Source organism: Globicephala melas, chromosome 10, assembly GCF_963455315.2.
Source record: "Globicephala melas chromosome 10, mGloMel1.2, whole genome shotgun sequence".
NCBI lineage: Eukaryota > Metazoa > Chordata > Mammalia > Artiodactyla > Delphinidae > Globicephala > Globicephala melas.
Window position 1 is genome coordinate 45,405,970 of NC_083323.1, and position 25,582 is coordinate 45,431,551.

Consider the following 25,582-nt stretch of genomic DNA (forward strand, 5'->3'; position numbering starts at 1 on the left):
TAAAATAGTGCTGGGAAACAAAGGCCTTTAGCTTAGACTGTTTAAAATGGTAACAATTCATTTTTCCCTCTGGTTTAATCAAGCTACCAATCTAAGTTTAAAGGAACTTGTACATGTCAGCATTAGGCACGATCTTTTAGTTCCTAACATCTGAACCACACTCTGATGGACCAAATGTGGGATTTATTATTTGTCCAAATAGCAAACATCAACATGAAGTCCTTAGTAGAACTGAAGAAATAGAACTGGGAGAGATACTGTTGGAGAGAAATGCAATTATTGCTCAGGATGTTCAAACTTGGTAAAAACTATCTGCACTGGTTGCCTATATCCGTTAAACCTCATGGTTGGAAACAGTTTTTCCTTCACAAATCCTGGATCCCTGGGATTACTCCAAAATCAAGCTCATGAAATAGGAAAGAAGGAAGTGAGAATCCTCTTGAAAGTGTTTTCATTTCGCTAACACAACTCAATATGTAAATTATAGTTTACCGAAGTTCTTTCATCATCATTTCATTTGATCCTCAGAATCTCAAAACAGGCAAGGGCGGCTTTCACCATCATGCCCTGAGGCCCAGCGAGGTCAAGTGGATTATCCCCTAGTAAGTGGCAGAGTCAGGACAGGAGTCCTGGGCTTGCTTCTGCTTCTACGTACTGTGTTCTCCTCTCTACACAGCACACAGCCTAACCACACTCAGATTTTTTTTTTTTTTTTTTTTTTTTTTAGGAAAAAGGCTCTCTCTCTTCCTTGTGATATCACATTGCACCAGCAGGGCGTTTGGCCTGTGCATGCCTGGTCACCTTGCAGAGTCATAAAACAAAAATAACAAATAACAAACAAGACTTGAATGTACCGAGACATGTAGCACAGGTAGTAAGTGTTCCAGAAGGTCAGGAGGAAGAGAAGAAGACCATTAATCGTGATGGCTTTAATTCTTCTTAAATATTTGCTCCACATAGCCACTTTCTCCAGGGTTACAATATATTTAAAAAATACGTTAGGGATACCTCTAGGACTTCATTGATTCTTAGAGGATTTTGAAATACGGGACCAGTGATGGATGAGAGATGAATCATGACTGTCTACACAGCTTATGACATAGATGGATTAAACTAGGGAGATGATAATTGGGCAATTAGAGCTAAGGGGAAGAGTGGTAACTTGGCTTTATTAATAGTGTTTTTTAAAAATTGAGTTTTGTGGTGGGAATTTTATTAATATCATTGAGAATATCAGTACCAGTTTCTGAATGGATAAACAATAAAGCATAGAGATGAGCTGAGTAAACTGAACAAAAGAATACTTTCAGAACAGTTTAACATTTGAACAGTTTGTCATAACAAAAGATACACACACACAATAACAGATACAACAACAGATGTAACACATACAATAACAGATATCTAAATGTCTGTTTCTAGCTGTATGGATGGTCATCTATTAGTTCATTTATTATTAGGTCATTTATTTACTATAATATCTTATGGAAAAACCTGGACGAATTTTTTGGCCAACCCAATAGAATACTATATAAAACATGCTGCTTAAGTATATTTATGCACATGTAAAAATAATAACTAAGGTTTTGTTCCTGTTGAGTAATGTGAAATTCTGCACCTGAAAATTATGATGATACTTTTCTCAGAGCCAATATATGAGGGTAGTGAACAAATAACCTGCATATCCAATCTCTCCCTGCTGGGTAGACAGCTCTTTCTTGCTTTCTGTCTCACTCTTTTTCATTCCCTCACATATACCCAGACACAGACAGATGAACACACCTATCATTACGAAGCTCAGTTTAACAAGAGTTTAAAGTGTTCAGCTGTGCAGACCACTATACTAGGTACTATCGGGGAAAAGAAAAGCACAGATGAATGAAGAACAATTCCAAAGCCTCCTTCTGCTTTCTGAGTATGGCTTTGAAAGTGAATTTGAATCTTAGTTCTGACACTTATGTACTCCATTATCTTGGGTAAGTTCCTTGTTTTCTCTGTACTTGTTTTTTTTTTTTTTTTTTTTATAATCTTGAAGTGAGAATAATAATATCTACTTTTATGGGGTTGTTAAGAGGATTCAGTGGGATAATGTGTGCAAAACATTTTGAACAGTGCCGTCACAGAGTAAGCTATTACTGTTGTCAGTATAATTATATTATTATTTCGAAGATCTTACACTCCAGAAGAGAATACAGACTTAAACATAGCTGAGTCTAACGGAAACAATCAGCACATAACAAAGGCATGATCAAAATGCTCTGCTAAGTGGATGTGTGTGTTTAAACCCACAACACCCTAAATTTAGCCTTGGGAAGAAAGGAATAGACCAAGCAGAGTTGATCATTTTTCCAGGTTCTATAAATATTATCCCCTTTTGCCACTAAATGAATAATGATGTCTTCAAAACATCAGTTAGATGCAGCACAGAATTATATATGGGAAAGTGGTCTTGCTTTTAAATTCAGCAAGTTGGCCAGCTCAGCAGAGGGAATTTCAGAACAGAAGGAGGAAATGGAACGAATAGTCTTTAAAGGGTCCCATCTACTTCTGAAATTCTATGATTCCATGGTCAAGATACTTGATGGAGTTTCCAGAGACATAAAAATAACGTAATTTGTAAAAATAGGCTTTTCAAATGGTAGTTCCCTCACCTTCTTTCCCCTATTTTTTCTCTCGATTATCTTTTGAAGAACTGGTCTTGGATGAAAATTAACATTCACCTCATGAAGAAAGAGGAGTTATTCTGAATGAATTGGGTCACCAAAGGAGGAACTCTATTAAACAAAGTCCTTGCGGAAGTGAATTATTTATTGATTTGGTTTGTGGTCGAAAGCTGAGGTGTATGTTGAAGGAGAATGGAAGCCTTTTGCCATTGCATATTATAAGGAAATTAAAGAGAAAGGCAGTGGGAATGCATATTTTAGAAATATGGGGGTAAACAGGACTAAGTATTGTATATTAATTATGGTGAGAGAGGGCAGATGAGAAGAATGTAAACAAGAAAAAAATGCTGATGTTTGAAATTTACTAAAAATAATCTAAAAATATTGGCTCATGTCAACTAAATCTGTTACTTTTTTCTAAGGCGGTGAACAAGTATAAGAAGCTCCTTTTACATGTTTTGCTTTCTCATTAGTTCATTCATTCATTCATCAAAAATGTATTGATTATTCATTACACACCAGCCAAGACCAGGACAGACATGGTCCCAGTCCTGATGAGGGTTAAATTTTTAGCAACAGAAATGGCCAGAGAGAAAAGAGAAGAGGAGCCTGGACAACCCAAAGTGAAAATCCATTTTTTGAATAATAAAAACTTGCTGTATAATCTAGTAATCTAAGCTTTTTTACCATACTCCTCGATAACAATCTGGGCATGTTCAGCTGATTTCAGTAGTAAAATAATAACATTTGTGAGAAAGCTAACGCCATCAAAAATAAATATAGATCCAACTCGAAAGGGGAGAAATTTGAGAATATTATCCTCTTGAAAAAAAATGATCAGTGTAGTGTAATTTGGTTGTGATGGATGGTTCTTTCCACCTCCCAAGGTGGATCGTGTGGTGCATCAACAATTTAAATTACTCCCCAGATTGGACCCGGACTCTAGGAATTACAAAAGGGGTATTTTCAAAAGAGGTCATTGCCTAAACAATTCCTTTAATCAACAGTCAGAGGATTTATTTAGCTGATGGTGCCAAACCTTCTTCATGAAGCCTATGACGACGGTGCATCCCTCCCCTAAGTCCCCGTCCCTCAAAAGACTAAGAGGATCAAATGAATTTTTAAATGCAGATTTTGGTTTATAGAGTTCTTTTTCATCTTCTGGAAAGTGATTACCAGACTTAATCAAGATTCCTCTGTGTATCATTAGCTAATTTTAGCTTCCTCCTTTTTAAAAAAATTGAATTTTATTTTTTTACAGTGAGTTTGGGGGAGACCAGTTTTAAGTCCTCTGTGGATTTCATGGTTTTCAGTTCAAGCCTTCAGGGAAGCTCAATTGAAAAGTAGGAAAACAGTAATTAAAAATGATTAGGACAAGGAGTTTTGGTGCTATGAAATGAGGATGCAATTCTCCCCGTCATAAGCCAAACCGAGAGGCAATTTTTGGTTTTGATTATGGCTTTACTTGCAATTTTAATAAACATGAACCAGTATTCAAACTTCTAATATCCTGCTGCTTAACTATTTCCAAAGAGCTCTCCAGCTCTTTTAAACAGCTTTTGTTTTAAACTTTTAATTTGTTTGGCTCAGCCTCACCTTAGAAAGTTGTAGCTTCATGGTAAACCCTTTTATAAGTTGATTTCCAGAATCCTAAGCGATTCTTTCTTTCCCCCTCCCAGCTAAGTGTTTCCTCATGTGCCCAGATCGCTGGTGCTGACAGCTTTCCTGCCTTGTTTTATCTGGTTCTCACAGTAAGGACGAGAGACAAATACAAGAACGTGTCCAGTGTTGACTAGATGCGGCACGACTCCGCTGATACTTACAGCTCCTCCAGGAAGCGGAGACCGTGCAGAGGATTCGGGGGAAGCTGACTGATGTTGTTCATACTCAGGTCTCTGGAGAGGAAGAGAGGCAGTGTGTGAGGAGCGGCGTCTGCCACCACAAGGCAGTCCAGCTGTTCAGTTCACACATTTGCAAGCAATACAGCCAAAGGAACTCGTTGTGTTGCTTGACAAATGAATCGCTCTTTTGCACGTTAAATATATTCCTTTCCTCCCATGTCCCCCCCAACATCATGGGCTCTCAGTCAAATCAGAGACCCTAGGAGGAGCTGATACGGAATTCAAAATGATAGACCATTCATGGGCATGGTTGTAATTCTTCATGTTTAAAATGACCTGAGTAGACCAGCAAAGGGAACAGACATAACTCAACCACCCTAGACATAACTCAGCGTCGGGTCCTGCTTTAAATTTTGTGGCAAAGAGAAATGTCTTCACCATGCAATTCTGGAAGTCCTCTTTCTCTGGGACTATAAGCACCTTGTAAAAACAAATGTTTTGATTCAAAGAAACTTAAAAAAACAAAACAAAACAAGACAAAAAGCCTATTCCCTCCTCCGAACATGTTCCTTTTGCAGGTTCTCGGATTGCATTAAATAAGTGAAATGAACCATAAAACAAGGGTGTAATGCGATCCTGCTCTGTAGCACACTTCCTGCTGGGCCTGCACAGTAGTTCCTGGCACAGGAAACAACAAGCCACTTTGGGCAGAACTCAATCAATTTTTGTTTTAAGCGAAACTCCGTGTAATTAGATTTTATTGTTTTTAATTTTCTATTTCTTTACTGTCTCCCACATAATCCTACAGCATCACTGGTATATGCTGTCTGTATCTCAGAGGCCAAAAGACCAAATGATAGGCAGAGTCTACTCAAGACCAACTAAGACCGCATAACAGTCAGCTGAAGGTTGACTTGAAAAATGACATGCTCAAACGCCAAGACTCAGAGCTAATGCCATTATAATCTCAGAGCGGGTCTACATACTTAAAATTTATCTTGAGATAAGATAAGGAGCTTATTTTTATTTATTATTTTTAAAAAATGATTCAGTTGACATATAACATGGTATTAGTTTTAGGTGTACAACATAATGATATATGTACATATTGTGAAATGATTACCACAGTAAGTTTAGTTGACATTCATCACCACAGAGTTACAAAATTTGTTTTCTTGTGATGAGAATTTTTAATATTTACTCTCTTTAGCAACTTTCAAATTTACAATATTGTATTATAACTGCAGTCACTATGCTGTACATTACATCCCCAAGACTTATTTCTTGCATAACTGGAAATTTGTGTCTTTTGACCACCTATGCCAATTTCACCCAGGAGCTTTTATTTTATTTTTTTAACATCTTTATTGCAGTATAATTGCTTTACATTCTTGTGTTAGTTTCTGCTGTATAACAAAGTGAATCAGCCATACATATACATATACCCTTATCCCCTCCCTCTTGCATCTCCCTATCCCACCCTCCCTATCCCACCCCTCTAGGTGGTCACAAAGCACCGAGCTGATCTCCCTGTGCTATGCAGCTGCTTCCCACTAGCTATCGGTTTTACATTTGGTAGTGTATATATGTCCATGCCACTCTCTCACTTCGTCACAGCTTACCCTTCCCCCTCCCCGTGTCCTCAAGTCCATTCTCTATGTCTGCGTCTTTATTCCTGTCCTGCCCCTAGGTTCATCAGAACCATTTTCTTTCTTTCTTTCTTTTTTTTAGATTCCATATATATGTGTTAGCATACGGTATTTGTTTTTCTCTTTCTGACTTACTTCACTCTGTATCACAGACTCTAGGTCCGTCCACCTCACTACAAATAGCTCAATTTCATTTCTTTTTATGGCTGAATAATATTCCATTGTATGTATGTGCCACATCTTCTTTATCCATTCGTCTGTTGATGGACACTTAGGTTGCTTCCCTGTCCTGGCTATTGTAAATAGAGCTGCAGTGAACATTGTGGTGCATGACTCTTTTTGAATTATGGTTTTCTCAGTGTATATGCCAAGTAGTGTCACCCAGGAGCTTTAAAAAAAATCCGGATTATTCTTGTTATTGAAGTGGCCACAACCATTGCACCTAACCAGCAGATTTCAGTGTTGATAGCTTGATACCTTTATCAAATATTAACTTTTAATCAGTGGTGCCAAGAACTAAGGGATCATTCACTCTGTGCCTTTAAAAAGTCACGAGCATGTACAGGGAAGATAAAATATTTTGCTAAATGTTTTAGAGTATGGCAAACCCCCAGAGTTATTAATTTTAATATTTATTAATTTTAATTATTAATTTTAATATCATTGTTGGTAAACAATGATGTAGCTGAATAAAATGCTATGTTCTCAAGCTAAAACTAAACAATGCTAAAAATATAGACTAAAAAAATGTGTATTGTCCATATATTCAAAATCTGATTTTTTTTTCCTGGCACTGTTTAGATAAGAGAGCCAGATAATTGATTCACAATTTTAGTTCCCTGTGCAGATGTTTCTCTGAAGTAGCAAGGTTGTTTAGTTCACTGAACAGGCATATATTAAACTAAACAATACAGTCTCTGGATTCCTTACAGTGTCTATATAATCTCTGCAAAGACCTGATATTTCTAAAGCATATTCACTTACTTTTAACTGATATCCCACTTATTTCCTAAAAGGACCGGGTGGTTTGCTTCTAGAGCATGTTTATTAGTAACTTAGATCTAACCAGTCTCAAGACAGCTGGTGTGGATAGCACTGACATTCCTCTCCTCTCGTATTTCCCTGTGTGATGTGCAAATCAGTCTGGGACAAACACTGATCTTGTCTATTGCAGAAAGCTCTAAATAGAACAAGGAAATTTATGTTTAAGGAGATTCATAAGCACTCCACATTATTTTACTATTTATTACCCGATTTCAGGCACCTGGAAGTGAAGCTTACATCAGCATTCACTCTCAGGGTTCCCCCTGGAGCATTTTTATGGTGGAGCAGCAGAAAGAATACAGGCATTGTTAGTGTACAGTGTCTTGGGTTTGAATTCTGACCTCTCCATGTGCTAGCTGCACGATCTTGGGAAAATGAACCTCCCTGTTCAGGCTTCCTCGTATTTAAACAAGGGTGGTCCTACATTAATAGTTTCATACCCTATGATAGCCGTTTCCAGTCAGGAGGGAGAGACTTAATTTGCTTCTTGAAAAGGAGAGTACCTCCCTTTCCCAACAGGAAATTAATCACTTCTCCCTGTTACCTGACATTGTGGTTCCTCCCAGAAAATGAGCTCGTACATTCGGCCCTCCATATCCGTGGGTTTCGCATCCCAGATTCAGAGAGCTGATTGTATTCGTTGAACTACACCATTTTACATAAGGGACTTGGGCATCCTCAGACTTTGGTATGCGCGGGGGCTCCTGGGACCAATCCCCCAGTCACACCGAGGGACGGCTGTATTGCTAAACCGACCCTTTACGACTTGTTTTCTAATATAGACTGTTTACTTTCTTTTTCTTTTCTTTTTTTTTTTATTGAAGTATTGTTAATTTACAATGTTGTGAAGGCGGTTTTCTTTTAAAGAGCTGCTAACAATGCAGATAAACCTATGGCACAAAATAACTTAATAATAACAATCTAAAGTAAAATGAAATAGACTTTTAAAACATGAATCCAAAGTGGGTAAGGTAAAAATTAGCCGCATTCACCTTTTCTCTTCTGTGTGCACCTTTTGCATTGATGTTCAAATGTAACACTGGTCTAGCTTAGCGCTTCCCAAGCTGTCCATGGTAAAAGACCAATGAAAAACAAGTTCTACTTTGCTGTGGACTTATATTTTTATAAAATTAATTAATAGAAAAGTGAAATAACACAAAGATATGCAAAATACAAGCCTCAATATTTTGTTATGTGACTTGACAGATTATTCAATTTCTATGAAAGTTTCTAAACCTTTACTCTCAAATCCTTATCTGTTGTGGATTAGTAAAAAATAACCCTGGCCTGGGAGGGGTCCTCAGACCTTGCCTTTTGGTGAGCAATGCTGTTCTTGCCTTCGTGTCAAGAAGGGCAAGACTTAAATTACTTTTAGCCAGTTCAACTTTGAGTAAAACATGATAGAATGAGAATGTTTGGCTGCTAGAGAGGACTGGCACTCAGCAGGGTGAGGTCGCCCACTTAAAAGGGAAGAAAATGAGATTCACGGAGTTGAGAGGTCTCCAAGTCACAGTGCAGAATTTAATGGGAAAGCCCCTGGGCTGCAGCCTAGAGCTCTACTTGCCCTTGGTTTTTTGCTTTTCCTTTTTTCCAACAAATTTTCCACTCTGTATGAAAACATCCTCATTCTCACTCTTAAATTATTTTTTAAACTTTTCTGTTTTTTCTTCTGTAGTATTTGGTCTTTCTGACCCCTGGAACACATATAACTTTAGCAGAATAAAGGGATCTTAAAATAGTTTCCAAATCTGTGCATTACTTACTTTTTAAACTATCATTTAAAAAAAGTCCCTATTTTGCACCACATTTGACCCATGGTTCAGTTTCCTAAAATCAGTGAAGCAATGTAATGCACTTCTTTAAGTTTTTTCATCTTTTGCCAAGATGTTGAAATTAATTTTGAAGAACTGGTCACTAGGTAAAAGGATTTCATCAGAAATGGAGGATTCATTGTGACAAGATGGTCAAATATGTTCAACCATTCTTCCCTGTCTCTGACCCAGCTCTTGTCTACACTGTGTTAATGACCACATCTAGAAATCTGGAATAGGATTTGCAAAGTTCCATGGGAGCAGCTGACTATCTACTGGAACCATTGCCAGAGCTTTAAAAAATATAGATGCCTGGGTCCCATCCCCAGAGTTTCTGAGTCAGTTGGTCCGGTATAGGCATTGGGATTTTTAAAAACTTCTCAGGTTATTTGAATGTTCAGCCAAGGCTGTGAACAGTGCTTAGGAAGAACTCTTTCTAAATTTCTAGATGGGTGCTCTGAGTTCTACAACTCACTCAAAATTTAGGAGGCTAACTAAAGATATTGTTTCTCTGGGTAGAGAGTTCCACCCAAGCAGACAGTATCTTTCTCTTGAAAGTGTCTTTGTTGCTTGCAACTCTATTATTTATTTTTCTTCATGTGACAAAATATTAATTGAGCATTAATTGTGGTCAGGTCTAGGAAGACAGTGGAGGAGAAATCTGAGTCATCTTCAACTTTTCCCTTTCCTGCTGTGCCTATGTCCCTAAGGCACCCAGTGTTAATTCTGCTACAAAGCTTGCTCCTGCATCTGGCCTCACTTCTTCCTTCCTGGCTGCTGCTTTTGGTCAGGTCCCTGCTCTGTTGATAACTGTTCTACTCTCCTGTTTACCGTGCCTCCTCATTCTAGGTCATCTTCTACACCATGGCCAGAGAGGTCACCCTGAAAAGTCCATCCGATCATGTCACTCCACTCAAGAGACATTGCTGGCCCATGAGAAAGGCATCCCCTCGCATGATTTGGAGAAGCGCTTCCCCTCTGGGAGGGGAGGGTGGTAAATTAAAGAAAAGGTCATTTGCCTCCTGCAGAAGCAGCCAGGGAGCAGAGTGAGTGGGGTGGCAAAGAGAGCTTGGCTTGGAGTTCAGCCCCCCATGGAGAGCTCCGGTACCAGGCACAGCCTGCACAACCACACCCAGCTGGGACTCCCCTGCCTGAGAACTTGGGTGGACTTCAGGCCTCTTAGAGGAACCAATGTCCCTACCTTCGTAGGCTCTTCACAACCTGGCCTAAAGCATGTTTCCACCTTGATCTTACGCCACCTTCCTCTCTGCAACATGTGTTCCAGTTACACTGAAATTCTTTCTGTTCCTCTTTGCATCTGTCTTTACCCATGTGATTCTCTTTCCCTAGAGTGCATTATCCTCTCTATTTCCAAATGACTACTCCAGTGCTTAACAGACCCCCATGTTTCAGACACAAACTCTTCTCTTTCCAGCTTAGTTGTTCTCTATTTCCACCTCTAGTCCTTGGATACTTCCAGGATCAAAGACTTGTCTTAGCCTAAGATCATACATGGATCTCCTGGATCACCATCTCACCAGCACCCTGAACTGTCTTTTGTTTCCCACTACTGGCAAAACCCCAGCTCTGGGAGAAAACCTAATTCATCTTCTCTTTTACTATCTCAGTGGACTGAGTGCCACTAGAAAAGAAAAACTCACAAATGTGCAGATTAGTTACTATAAATTCATGGTCTTTGTGGGCTCTCTACACCGCTGCACAGTCCTGTTATTTGTTATGGCTCAGTTTACTCCTGCAGGGACTGCTGCCAACCTTCACCGCTTGCCTCAGACCCCTTAATGGACAGCCACTCCCATCATGGTCACCTTCCCTCTGACTTCGTGGAATTAACTGGGACTCTTTAGATCAAACACGACATAGGCCAAATTTTTGTTCTCTTTTGTCCCTTGCTCAAGATACCCACAGTTTTCTCTTGCTCATGGGTCCTATCTCCCCACCCCCAGGATGCTACAGCACATGATTTCATGAACAATTCCTTCTGTTTCCTGCATTTTCAATTTCTTTCTCTTCCCTTTCAATGTATAAATGTAGTCAAGTCTTTTCCATGAGTAAAACAAACAAAAAACCAGATCTTACGATCTCATGTCTTCCTCTACCTGCTACCTAATCTTTCTCATTCCCTTTGGGGTTGTTTCTAAGTCTCCAGTTGTAGTCTCCACCTCCTATTCCCTTCTCAGCCCATAACACACAGGCTTCCAGACCTACACGCCAATGAAACTGCTCTTGCCATAGAAACAATGACCTCCATGTTGTCAAATCTAATGAACACATGACTTACTGGACCTCTCTCCTACACCAGACTCTCTCTTTCTGGAAGCACTATACTTTATAGTTTCCAAGGCATCATTCTCTCAGGATTCTTTCCCAACTTTCTATAGACTCTTTGTGGGATCGTCTTCTATCTACCCCTTATACGGCAGTATTCTCTGGAGCTCTACCCTTGGCCTAGTGTTCTGCAACCTCTGCCCTTTCTTCTTGGTGACTGTTACTTACTCTCACGGGTTTAAGTATCACTTAGATGCCCATTACCCCCCAAAGCCATATTCCTAGTCTTAATGTTTCTCCTTCAGAATCATTTATCTAATTTCCTTCTGGATATGTCCGTTTACCAATATTGCAGGAATGCACTGTGTCTAAAATGGAAATAATTATTTTCTATTCCGAACTCATTTCTTTTTCTGTGGGGCCAGTTTCTAGTTAATGCCACCACCATCTTCCTGTCAAAAAGCTCAAATCTTAGATACTATTCAACTCTTCCTATTTTTTTTTTATCCTCTCTGTCTATCCCCTTTTCTCTCTCCTAACTCTGCTCTCACTCTCTCTGACCCAATCATCTGAAACTGCCTCCCAACTCTGTGGCTGCCTGCTTCCAGAAGCTTCCTGCTTCTTATCCTTTGAGGCCCACCCTCTGAATGGCAACTAGAGTGATCTATCCAAAAATGCAGAATTAGCCACCCTACTTAAAACTTTTCAATTGCTATCACCTCCCAGATGAAATCCCCATTTGTTAGTATTGCATACAAGCTCCACTGGGGAGCACACCAACCCTTTGTCACTCTGGCATATTGATTCTAATTCATCCTTCAAGACTCGGGTTGGGTGGGTGTCATCTCCTCCAGGAAGCCTTATCACATTTGTGTAAGTGATTTGCTCTCCGTCCTCCTGTATCACCCCATACCTTTAATGACATCATATTGAAATGATGTGTTCATGTGTCTGTCTCCTGCAGTAGGGTGTATTCCTCATGATCAGTGGCCATTTTTTCATCACAGTACTCCTAGTATCTAAACGCATGTTTGCATACAGAAGATACTCAATGAATGTTGAATTGAACCCTCTTCTACTGCCTCTGTCCTATGAGTGAGCAGATGATCTTACCCAATCCATTAAAAAAAATCAGGTTTCTCATCAAATGGCTACATAATCCTAACTGTGAGGCATGTAATCCTTTTGGTATAAAACACTTTTGGGAACAAAACACACTTTGTGTTGTGCCCACCTTCCACAATGGCTTTTGCTCACAATTAGCGTTGTGGTTTCTCTTTTCAGTCAATCTTATTTGTTTTCTGTCCTAGGGATTCCTCAGAGATTCTCATCCATTGAAAGTCCCCTTCTACCCCCATTGCCCAAGTACATTTATGCTTATGTTTCTCCTCCCCTCCCCCACTCCTTCTACGCTTCTGCTCCTGCCTATATCCCCCCTCCTGTTCTTCCTCCTTCTTTTTATTCCTGTTCCTCCTTCCCCCTTCTTCTTCTTTTTTTAAAAAATTTTTACTGGAGTGTAGTTGATTTACAATGTTGTGTTAGTTTCAGGTGTACAGTAAAGTGAATCCGTTATACATATAAATATATCCACTCTTTTTAAGACTCTTTTCCCATATAGGTCATTACAGAGTAGTGAGTAGAGTTCCCTGTGCTACACAGTAGGGCCTTATTAGTTATCTATTTTATATATAGTAGTGCGTATATGTCAATCCCAAGCTCCCAATTTTCCCTCTTCTTCTTTCCTTCTACTTTCCCTTTTCTCCTCCTCTCCTGCAAAAATATCTACCCTTCTTATCATTTCTATGGATTTGTTGTGGGAGAGGCCTGACTGCAGTAAGTATTTAGTCCACCATCTTAAAATCCGGCTATACTGTCTGTATTTGAGACTTGATATGTGAGTCAGTGAACAGAGAGGCCATTCCTTATAGTGTGCTTATTAAACAAAGAAGGCAACAACAACAAAGGTTCTTTAATCTCTGCCACAGTTGAAGACAAATATTTTCTTCTTTAGCAGCCCCACGCAATTCCTATTTCTTCTAAGTATAATCATGTTAAATTTGTCTTGGGAGATCCAATAGCATTTAGCTTTTTGCCAGACACCTTTGTTAACAATGAATGGATCCAGGATGGAGACATTCCAGCACTTTTTAATTGATCACTTTTTAAATACATTTCTAGAGATAAGCCCTCCTGTGAACTTCAAAAGGAAAGGTGCAGGCTTGAGTAGCATTTTATGACAGTATGAACAATGCATGTCCGGATACTTTTCTCATGTTATTGTTTTTAACTCCAAAACAATGTATCTTTGAAAAATACTTTTTACTGAAGTATAACATATATGGGAAAAGGAATAAATCCTAACTAATAAATCCACTGAATTTTCACAATGTGAACTCACCCTTGTAAACCAGCACAGATCACTGCTACCACCTCAGAAGCTTCCTAACTCACTGCTCCCCCCAAAAGGAACCAGTCTGCTGACTTCTAACATTTTTATTAATTTTGCTTGATTTTGATCTTTCTATAAATGGAATCATAAAGTGCATGTTTTTTTTTTAAAGACTATTTTTAAGAGCATTTTTAGGTTCACAGCAAAATTGAAAGTACAGATATTCCCTATATACCCCTTCCCCCTCCCCACATGTATAGTCTCCTGCCTTATCATCATTCCCCACCAGAGTGGTACATTTGTTACAACTGATGAACCTACTGATACATCATAATCACCCAAAGTCTGTAGTTTACATTAGGGTTCACTCTTGGTGTTGTACATTCTATAGGTTTGGACAAATGTATAATGACATGTATCCAGCATTATAGTATCATACAGAGTATTTTCACAGCCCCCCAAAATCCTCTGCGCCCTGTCTATTCTTCCCTCCACCCCTGGCCCGCACAATCACTGATCTTTTTGCTGTCTCCATAGTTTTGCATTTTCCAGAATGTCATATAGTTAGACTCATACAGTATGTAGCCTTTTCAGATTGGCTTCTTTCACTTAGTAGTACAGAGAATAGCCTTTTGTGTTTTTCTAGCTTCTTTCCCTCATTTATGAGATTTATCCATGTGTTGCACGTAGCAATAGTTAATTCCTTCTCAATGCAATATGTGTCTCATTTTGTTGTTATACTACAATTTATTTATCTGCTGAACTATTGATGAACATTTGAGTTCTTTTCAGTTTGGGGCTATTATGAATGATGCTGCTATCAACATTCTTAAATATGCCCTTCCTTGAACATATATATAAGTGCATATCTGTTGAGTATATATCTAGGAGTGGAATGGCTGGGTCTAGGTATATATGTATCATATGTTCAGCTTTAATAAACCCTGCCAAATAATTTGCTAAAGTGGCTATATTGATTCATACTCCCACCAGTAGTATATTAGCATTCCACTGGTTTCCATTTGTTATAGCCAAAATTGATATTATTCTTCTTTAAATCTTAGTTGTTTTGGCTAAATGTATGCCCAATGGTATCTCACTATGGTTTTAATTTGCATTTCTCTCATGTCTAGGAGAGTTGAGTGCCTTTTCATATGACTTTGACCAGCAGGATACCCTTTTTCTTGAAGTGCCAGAAGAATATTTTATTTGATGACCTTCAAATTAAAACTTACTTGTTGTAAAAAGTGAAGCTATACATTGATATGTAAAGAAAAAGCTAATAATCTCCTTACTCCTCTTCTAATAGTATTTTCTTTCTGAGGTTTCAAAGTTGTTTTTTGAGATAGTTGAGGTGTAATAGTTAGGAGCATGTATTCTGGAGCTATTTTGCCTTAGTTCAAGTCCTGGCTTTGCTATTTCTAAACTGAGTAACCTTGAGCAAGTTATTTAATAGCTCTGTGCCTCAGTTGCCTAATCGGTGAAATGGACTTAATAATAGTATCTGCTTTATAGAATTGTTGTGAGAAATAATTGAGCTAATGTATGTAAAGTACTTAAAACAGTATCTGGCACGTTATAAGCACTACATATTTGCTATCATTATTATTATAAAATAGAATCTCTTTTATGTTTTTACAAATTAAAACTCTTACCTATACAGATGTATCAAGAGCAGAGAAATGTTAGCTTACTGATATTTATGGTTATCCTGAAAAAAATCTCTTTAAAGTTACAGGATAACTTTAAAAATGTTTAGAGACAGTAGGCTTATGTTCTACTGGTCCCTTTGTTTTATTAATATTAATTTTTAATGGAAGCTTTGAAAAGACAGAGCCTCAAAGCTCTGTCAATAACAGGAGAAGAGATAGATACAGTTTTTGTGAGATCATTTATCTAAAAACCTCATGTACTCAGAACACACCCCAAAATAGAAAACGAAGCAAGCAGACAACAAAACAAAACAAAACAAATGACCAAAGGAAAAAATAACAATAGCAAACCAAACCTTCTTTGAACAGTCAGAATAAGAAGCCCACAGAGCCAGTCGTGAATGTTTATGTACTTTTCTCAGAGGAAAACGTCCCAATCAGAAAGGAAGTATTCTTTATTTGGGCAATCTTGTTGTTTGTTTGGTTTGGTTTTGAAATCCATGGTGGCAAATTACTCATGGGAGGCAGACTCAACAAAGTTGGCAATGATGTGGGAAAGCAGATTTAAGAACTAAAATCATCATCATCATTATCATCAAACACATAGATCTTTATCCATCTAGTGTAATAGTTCTAGATATACCAAAAGCTTCCCACCCAATTTGGAACCAATTTCTCTGCACCTCCCACAAGATAGTATAGATCTTTATATGTTCTAAAGGATGGAATAATCATCAAAAATCATCAGAAAAGTTTAAGAATCTAAGAATACACTAAGGTTCTATCTTTTCTACTTCTCTCTATTCTCTGTGAACAATTTCCAGACTTGAACTTGCACCTGCACTACAGATCTTTCTTTCTTTCTTTCTTTTTTTTTTTTGCAGTACGCAGGCCTCTCACTGTTGTGGCCTCTCCCGTTGCGGAGCACAGGCTCCGGAGGTGCAGGCTCAGCAGTCATGGCTCACGGGCCTAGCCACTCTGCGGCATGTGGGATCTTCCCGGACCGGGGCACGAACCCGTGTCACCTGCATCGGCAGGCGGACCCTCAACCACTGCGCCACCAGGGAAGCCCCAGATATTTATTTCTAACAGTTTTATATTTGGCCTTCTCCATGTGGTTAATTGACCAGTCACCTACAGCCCAACACATTTCAAATTGGACTCACTGTTTTCTCTCTTTTTCCCAGACCAGCTTTTCTCCTTGTGTTTCCTCATCTTGAGTAATGCATCACTGTTCTCTCAAGCAACCAAGCTGGAAACCTCAGGTTTATTGTTTTTTTTTTTACGTCATCCTATCATTCATCGTCCAAATGGCCATTAACCCTATTGATTATATCTCTGAAATGTTTCTGGAATAATAACTAACATTTAGCTGACACATACACACACACAGTCTAATGAATCTTCAGATAACAACCCATTTTATAGATGAAGAAACAGGGACACACAGAACTTTAGCTTTCCCAAGATGACACTGGCAGTAAGTGGCAGAGCCACGGTCTGAACCTGATCTGTCTGACTCCAAAGCTTTTGGGATCAGCCCTTTTCAGCTACACTATATACTAGAATCCAAGTTCTCATTTCAATTTTTGGCTGCCATAGCTTAAGTTCTGGTCCTAATATTGCATCACCTTTCTCACTCTTAAGAATTACCACGCATGTAAGGAGATAGCTCAGGGAAAGTTTGCTCCGCACTTTTCTGAACCTGGTCACAGGTTGGTGGAATTTCTGGCTGCTTTTACCTCTTGGCCAGCACTTTTGGAGTGACTATTCAGACCTCTCTGTACTACCGACTCTGCTTCCACTTAGCCTTTATACACCCTCTTTTGGGTCTTTCTTGGCTTCCTGGTCTGTAGCCCCTGGTCCATCTCTCTTCCATCCCCAGATCCCAGAATTCCAGTCATAACTCTGGGTTTCACACTCATCTGCGGGGGTGGGGGGGAGTTCAAGCAATTTCAATGGGATCTTAATGGTCCTCTCTACCTTCATTCTTCCCTCCTTCCCAGTCCATCTGGAATTATCTGAATTTTTTCCCTGAAGGATAAAGGAGCTAATATTTTATACTGTGTTTCATTTTTTTCTTTTAACAATAACTCCATTTATTTGTCTAGAACTGTACAGTTTACAAAGCTCTTTCATGCCCACAAATTTGTCTTTGTATGAGGTATTTGAACATGAGTATTTGCAGAGTCCAAACTAAGACTGTACTATAATTCACAATACTAATGTTCACTTGAGGAATATATTGATTTTCTTTATGCTTGAAAAAAAAATCAAGCAACTGGCTTTGGAACTAGAACAGGGTTTCTCAGTCTTGACTCTATTGACCTTTGGGGCTTGATAATACTTTGTAGTGGGGGGCTGTCCTGTGCATTGGAGGGTGTTGAGTAGCATCCCTGGCTGTACCCGCTAGATACCAGGAGCACCCCTCCCCCAGTGGTGACAACCAAGAACTTGACTGTTATGGGCTAAATTCTATTCTCCCTTCCCCCCAAATTCTTATGTTGAAGTCCTAACCCTCAGTAACTCAGAATGTGATTGCATTTAGAAATAGGGATTTTAAAGAGGTCACTGAGTTAAAATGAGGTCATTAGGGTGGACCCTATTCTGATATGATTGGTGTTACTATCAGAAGAGGAAATTTGGACGTAGACAGATACAGAGGGAAGACCACGTGAAGACACAGAGAGAAGATGGCCATCAACAAGCCAAGGAGAGAGGCCTCAGAAGAAACCAGCCCTGCTGACACCTGGGTCTTGGGACTTCCAGTCTCCAGAACCATGAGAAAATAAATTGCTGTTTTTTAAGCCACAGCCTGTGGTACTTTGTTACGGCAGCCCTAAGAAACGAATGCACAGACATTGCCAAATAAATGTCCCCTAAGGTCAAATTGCCCCTGGTTGAGAATCAGTTAACCAGTACACACGAATTACACACAAGAAAAAACTATTAATTTTGCCTTTTGTGATGACAGAAAAAGTAAGTTTCCAATGACCTTTTTTCTTTGAAAGAGGGAATTTAGAAAAACCTTCCCTCCCTACTCCTCTTTCACATCATAAATTCCTTATAGCAGAAAATTTCGTTACTTTATTATTGAACAATGAAAATATAAAACAAAGAGCAGAGCCAAAGACTATAAGATATGGTTCATGTATAACCCAAGGAGTGACTCTGAGGCTGTGTCATTGGGTCTTTTAAACAATTCTGGAGCTGTGGCTGCACTGAATGTTTCCATAATAATTACCCAGAAAAGACTCCCAAGGCAATATTTCAAAGAAAATCTTCCAAAAGCTTTCATGAAAGGAGCTAGATCTATTTTATTTCACCCAGGCAGAAATGCCCATTGTTTTCCCTGCCCTGTGCAATAAGTAAGACACTGAAATATCTTGCAGTTAACATGGTGTGACCATGGGACCCTTCCATGCCAACAGGACGAAATCTTTCTCTCCCATCCACATTCCTTCTAATATCCTGAAGCACACACAAAGGCTCTGAGTTATTATTAAAAAAGGCAGATCTGACCCATCATCCTACCTCATCCCATGGGTTCAAAAGGCCTTTACTGGTTGCCCATCATCTGCAAAATGGATCCCATGTTGTTCTCTAGCTGTGGTATGAGGATAGCAAAATGGGTTACAGTTTTGAAAAAGAGGTCAGGGTCTCAAAAGATGGTTCCACCACCAACTTGCTTATTGTCAGTTTTATGCTTTTCTGGTCTTAACTTCCTAGTAGGTATTTCATGCTGCCATGGTGAGGATTAAATGAGATACTGTAGGTGCATGCCCTTAGCTCAGCATCTGGCACTTGAAAGGGCTTTACTGGTTGTTGGCTGAATTCTCCATGGTCCAGTCCTGATCTACTAGATTAGGTTTACCTCCATCTAAACTCTTCCAAACAGTCTATATTCCAGTCGCACCAGATTGCCTTTTATTCTCCCAAGGTGTCCTGAGGTTTTACCCTTTAGATGGACACAAGATATATTTCCTGTGAAGCTTGTGTTCAAGGGAAGGGATTTGGAGCATCTTATCCTGTGGCTTTCTGTGCCCAGGCTCTGTTGGAGTCACACAGACTAGAGAAGCTGCATGTCAAGCGCCTGGCACAAGGCTCCATCCTGAGGGAGCAGCCGTCATCTCCTGTGGTCACATCTGCCCACCTGTGTCCCACTCAGTCTTCGTTCCGAAGCGCTCTTGCACTTCCTGCTTCTACTCCTGGCTCCTCTGCAGATGCCCCACGTGGCGGCCAAAGGTAGCCCTCCAAAACCGAATTAGCTCATTCCCTGGCATGGCCTGAAATTCCCCCAGTGGATTCCTGTTTGCTCTTAGGTTAAATCCAAATGCCTTAGCATGGCATTTTGTGTGTGTGTGTGAACAATAAAGTGTGTTTATTTAAAAAGACGACGACAAAATTTGACATTGAGAGAGATATAAAAGACCCACAGGATTTAGAATTATTAAATACAAAAATGATTGGCTATAAACAACGTAAAAATAATTTCCCAGTCCCCAAAAAGAAGTATGGCAATTATAAAATTTTTGTACTGTATGTGCATTTCCCTTATAATTTTTAAGAACCATTCTAACAGTCTATTTGTGTACAATATAAATTTACCATAACTGTTAATAAAAAATTATTTTACATTTGAGTTTACTGAGTGTGCCTTTTTCTGTAAGTAACAGTATCTTTGGTTTCAAGTTCACCTTGAAATTTTTATTTACCACAAAGATCTTTTTACCCCTAACTCCTTCTACAATAGAAGACAGAGGCTAATCAGTCATGGGTCCTGTAAAAAACAATGTGAAGAAAGGTTCTAGAGTGACCCAAAATACCAACGCAGATATTACCTTTCGGTGGCCAGCTAAGAGGTCCATTCTGCGCCAATGAAACAAATGGAAGTGAAACCTCAGAACAAGCAGAGTTTAAGTTCCACGCCAACATACTGTGGATGTGAGGCCAGCAGAGGACATTCCATCAAACTCAACTGAGCCCAGTGCATGAGTGGGGACCCTGAGGAAGCCCAGATGGTCTGCTGTGAATCCCAGCTGGGTGCAGATGATACTTAAAAGGACAACGGTATAGCTGGATGTGAAATTTGAGAACCTGCCTACCATAAGCTGCTTATCTTTGAACCCAAGACCTTAGACCCAAGACCCACGCTATTTCTCCTCTCTGAGACAGCACACCTAGTAAAAATAGCATCCAAGATTGGTTTCATTATCTCCTAAGCAGGTAGTGGTGACATCACCACTAGTACTATAGCATCCAAGCTCTGATACAAATGGATAAGCTTCTGAGTCAGTAAGAGCAGAAGCTGTGTCCGGCCATCTGCGTCTGAAAACCATCCACAACGCACAATTGGCAGATGAGAAATTAAAAAAGGATGAGGTCATTAAACTGTCTCACTGGAAACATGATTCCACTCTTTCAGACAGAAAACCTACTAGCCTGGGAGACTTTCACCAAAGTACTGAAGGATCTGATGCATGGGCTCATTGCCTGAGACCTACAGTCTTAAGTCAAAAAAAATCTACCAGGAGGACAAGAAAGGTCTAGTCTGTGATCCACTTGGTCAGAAAGGTCCTGTTTAAAAAAAAAAAAAAAGGACCCACTTTAACAAAGGTCTCGTTCAAAGTGCCCTGGCTGGTTGGCTCTAAGGCAGCCTGCCAGCAACAGACAGTTCTTCCAAATTATCAGAACTGGTTATGAGGTGTCTTCTGAGAATAGTTTGACTACTCCCTTGCACCATCAACAGTATTAAACTGGGCAGGAATCTCTGGATATTCACTTCCTTGAGAAGGTCTCCTCATCCTCATACAGACTCACCGTCCCTTCACTCACCCACTCAGGTTATACCTGCCCCTGGGTGGTTCCTCCTAGATCCCGAGTGCTTTCCCTTCTCAGGTCTTCTCCCATGACACTCATCTGCACCTCACCCTCCCTTCCAAAGGCTGTTCCTCTTTGTTCTTAAATATCGCTTTTTCAGATAAGTCTTCCTGACCTTCTAATCTAGAATAGGTCCTTTCCCTTATCGCCTTGCTCTTCTTCCTGCCTCCCTCTATTCCCCTCCCACCCACCCCGCCACCTCCCACCATCATTCTTTTCCCTTAAGAATAGTTTTTGGTCACATCTTTGTTTTTTATTTTTTTAACATCTTATTGGAGTATAATTGCTTTACAATGGTGTGTTAGTTTCTGCTGGATAACAAGGTGAATCAGCTATACATATACATATATCCCCATATCTCTCCCCTCTTGTGTCTCCCTCCCACCCTCCCAATCCCACCCCTCTAGGTGGTCACAAAGCACCGAGCTGATCTCCCTGTGCTATGTGGCTGCTTCCCACTAGCTATCTATTTTACATTTGGTAGTGTATTTACTTTCCTGTCCTCCTTTCTTGAATGCCATGAGGGCAGGGGGCTGCTAAATCACCAGCTTTTAGCGCAGTGTCTGGCACATGGTTGACAATCAATAAACACGCTTGTTGAGCGACTGATGAGCTGAATGCATGTCACATTCTCTGGCTTTATTCCCTTCCTTTCTTATTTCTAGGAGGATTATTTTTACTAAGGATGTTTTGAGTCTCAGAGGATAGCATAGCATGCAGATTAAAGAATACCTTGTTTTTCCTTTAGACAGCTGGCTAAAGTGTACTTTAAAAAAATAACTCTACTATAAGTGCTAATCTATTTATCAAAAACGTATTGATGAAAAATAGATTAAAAAAGAAAAAGAAACCCTATAAATCTCACTAAGTTTTGAGATAGCTTCTGGTTGAATATGAAAGATGTAGAAACATGATTTTATTTCAAAATCAAATCGGGCATACATTCTATACCTATTTTGCTTTTGAACATTTTATGAGCCTGCATAGACACATACACTTTTCTCTAAAATAAATTTTTTTCTCCCATTAAACGGAACAGTCTTTACTGTTCTTACCTCAGTGGTATGGAGAATGTGAATTCAATGTTTATAAAATGTATTCTGAGATCCTTTGAAGCCTATCATATATTTAATGAACTCTTGTTATTTCTGCAATGCTTTAAGGCATTTAAAACTCAAAACAAATTAGTAAAAACAGAAATGTAATTCCCAAAAAAGCCAAAATGCTACAATATTTGAATTAAATTAAACTACCCAAGAGTTTGATTTACGCATTCCTTTTCTAAGGTGTTCCTAAATACTGACTTGCATTAGAAAGATGAGAGACAAAAGTTTCTCCGTGTTGCAGTGGAACTTTTCAATTATGCTATGGGAGTAATATCCTAGCTTAATGTTAGTCTTCATTTCAATCTGGGGCTGATAGACCAACTCTAAAGAGATACTATTCACTTTCAGATAAACTGTTTTTCCATTTAACTTAACCAAGATTCCAGTAGAGGGAGCAGAGTCAACAATTAGAGAAGAGAGACTTTCAGAGTTCAGACACTCAACAAGGAAAAGACCAAGGGCTGAATTAATTTGAGAAATACATAAGACAATTTTAGCTACCAATAACTTGGCTTATCTATCTACCTTCCGAAGTACTGTGGTCATGAAAAGCAATTGTCTGCCTTTCCTTAACTACTGCCATGGAACATTCATTTATATGCTTCTAAGTGCCGGAAGAGCCAATAAGTCACTGATGAACTTTTGAAATCAACCAAAGGTGTAATCATTCATTGTTATTGGTTAATGAGTTGCAAAGCTCGAGAAAATGTAAAAATAAGTGTAACATTTAGAGCCTTTTAGACCAAGTCTGACTACGTATACAATCAGAAATTCAAAATGTCAGTGTAAGCTATATCAAATGTACAGTTATTAACTGAGAAAAAAATGGAAGAGAAAAAAACCAGGGAAACCTTAAAAAGGTAAAACCTGTGCTTGTATTTTTACAATGAACCTTGTTAAGGGAACTGAGTCAGATGTGGGAACTCAATGACTGCGTATTGATGATGAAGCTAAAAGAGCAACACAGGTAAGGAATTGTACTAAGCACGAGGAAGTGAGTTTACAAATCTCACTACAAATTAAACAGTAAGAAGTAGAGTTCTAACACTGATGGAAACTTACCATTAGTTGTCACACTGCCAATTCCAGTTGCCCTGGAGTTGGGGCATACACAGCTTGTGTGACGGTGTGTGGCAAGCCTACTTACTAGGTCCCTGGCGGTTCAGTGTCATGAAAGGAGGCCATTATTAAAAAGAAGAATCCCCAGGGCTGTTGGTGGAATAAATGATCAGTAACAAGATAAGGATTTTAAGAATTAATACAATAGTGTGTAGTTTTAAATGTGTTCTCATGAATATGATACTTTTTATTCTTTTATTTTACTTCTTTAAATTATAATTAAATTTAAATTTTATTTTAGGTCAAAGTGATTATACACACACACACACACACACACACACACACATTTGTACCTACCTACATACATATATGTATATCAAACAACTACAAGCCTTATAATGAAAAAACAAACACAAAAACAAAGTCACCAGGCCCCTGTGACCCTTTCCATCCCTGATTCCCACTTCTCAGAGGCAACCATTTGCACCTCATACTCCAGAATGTCTCAAGGGTCACTCTCTTCAGACTGTAACTTTCCAGTCTTCTATCAGGGTTATTGTTTGTGGTGGGAGTTTGGATGGTGAGGAGACAGTTGTCTGACTGTGTGAGCTAAGGAGATATTTACCTGCTTATCATTAAACTTTTCAGTGAATCTCCCTATTTTCAATAATCCTTGACCTTCAAAAGAATCCTCTTCTAGGATTTTACCCAAGAATTGGCTTGCTTCTTGACTTAGCCCATGCCATTTCTCTGCTAAGTCATTTCACGAATTTGTTAACACATCCTGCCTCTTATAATTTTCTCTCCTGTTCTCTTAGTTTTTATAGGTTTATGCTTTTTAAATTACTTTTCTGCCACTGAGATAAACATCTGTTTAATCTGCTTTGTGTTTCTGACATTTTTCTTAAGCTGAAACCACATGTCAATTATTCAAATATTACTTGTTTCAGGTATAATGTTTTACTTTTCCAATCCATAACAGCCTGATTAAAAATAGTCATGATATACATGGCTTTTCTCCTAGTCATACTAAGGAACTTTAGTCCCCAACACATTTTCTTCCCAAATCGTTCTGGAAGTTCCAGCCTTGGCTGCGATGACAAGAACTAGTTCTTTTGACCACAGCGTGGTATCTATGTTTACCCCTTCTTCTGCCCTGGCTTGCTATGGTGATGTGTGAAAATGCTGTCAATGATCAGTCAGCTGGGCTCCAGATGCATTTTCTACCTGAGACTAAAAAGTATGTGGGGCGCTATTGGTACCATCATCACCAATGCCACCACCACCGCTGATGCCACCGCTCTTGACTTTTGCAGGTGGGCACAACTCCTTTTACATCCTTCCTACAAGGGTCTTGGGTCCTCCATGTAAATAAACCCTTCCTCAGTTATTCTTGAATCCCAGAATAGATACAGCTTGAGCGCAAGTTAAGTAACCTTCCCAGGGTGATCCCACTTAAAAGTCTGTATGCCTCTAAAGAACATGTCTTTACTTACTGCCTGTCCAGAAAGCTGTCAACACATTTTCCATTAGTTGGGAGGGCTTCTTGAAGGAGATGAAGTTTCAGTAGCTTTTTTTTAGTGTTAGAAGAATAGTAAGGTAAGGTGGGCATTCAGAGGGAGTGGTTGGAGTTCCAATGGGTGGGTCTGTGTAACTTTGCAGTCCACCTACTGATCTGGGTGGCTGGACGGTGTCCTATTCTTCCCTCATTAATATGTGAGTCCCATCTGACTGCTCAAAGAAAACAACCTTCCTAAATAGAGGAATCCTATGTTTCAATCATCGACATATTGGTGATTTTTTTCTATCCTATAAGCATCGCCAAGCTAACTCTCAAAGTCCCAAGGTAGGAGTAAAATGACCAAGGGGGACATGAGATGTACAGAATAAAAGTCTTTTTTTTTTTTAAGTAAAATAAAAATGGTAAAAGTTTCATAGTCCTATGGATCTAAGACCAATCTCCTCATAAAATCCCTCCCAGATCTTAACTGGTTGGGAATTAATCTCTTCCTTCACCAAACTCTCAAAGGACTTTCTTTTTACTTACTTTAAACAAGTAATTATGTTTCTACTATCACAATCCTAAGAGGTGTCCTACACTTAAACTGAGTCTTAGAGAGATGTATTGGCTGAGATAAAGGGAAGTGTGAGAGGGAAGAGGGTTCTCAGGGAGGACAGCATGCACGCAAACACCAGGGCATA

The 25,582-nt window shown here is 39.2% G+C and overlaps 1 protein-coding gene across 2 annotated transcripts in view; it reads right to left on the minus strand.

Moving 5' to 3' along the window:
- LGR5 (leucine rich repeat containing G protein-coupled receptor 5) overlaps nt 1-25,582 on the minus strand; it is a 120,812-nt gene that overhangs the window by 58,578 nt on the left and 36,652 nt on the right. For both annotated transcript variants that reach the window (XM_060306524.1, XM_030866275.2), the window contains exon 2: nt 4,487-4,558. In XM_060306524.1, the coding sequence (XP_060162507.1) occupies nt 4,487-4,558 (72 nt within the window). The remainder of the gene's footprint in view (nt 1-4,486; nt 4,559-25,582) is intronic.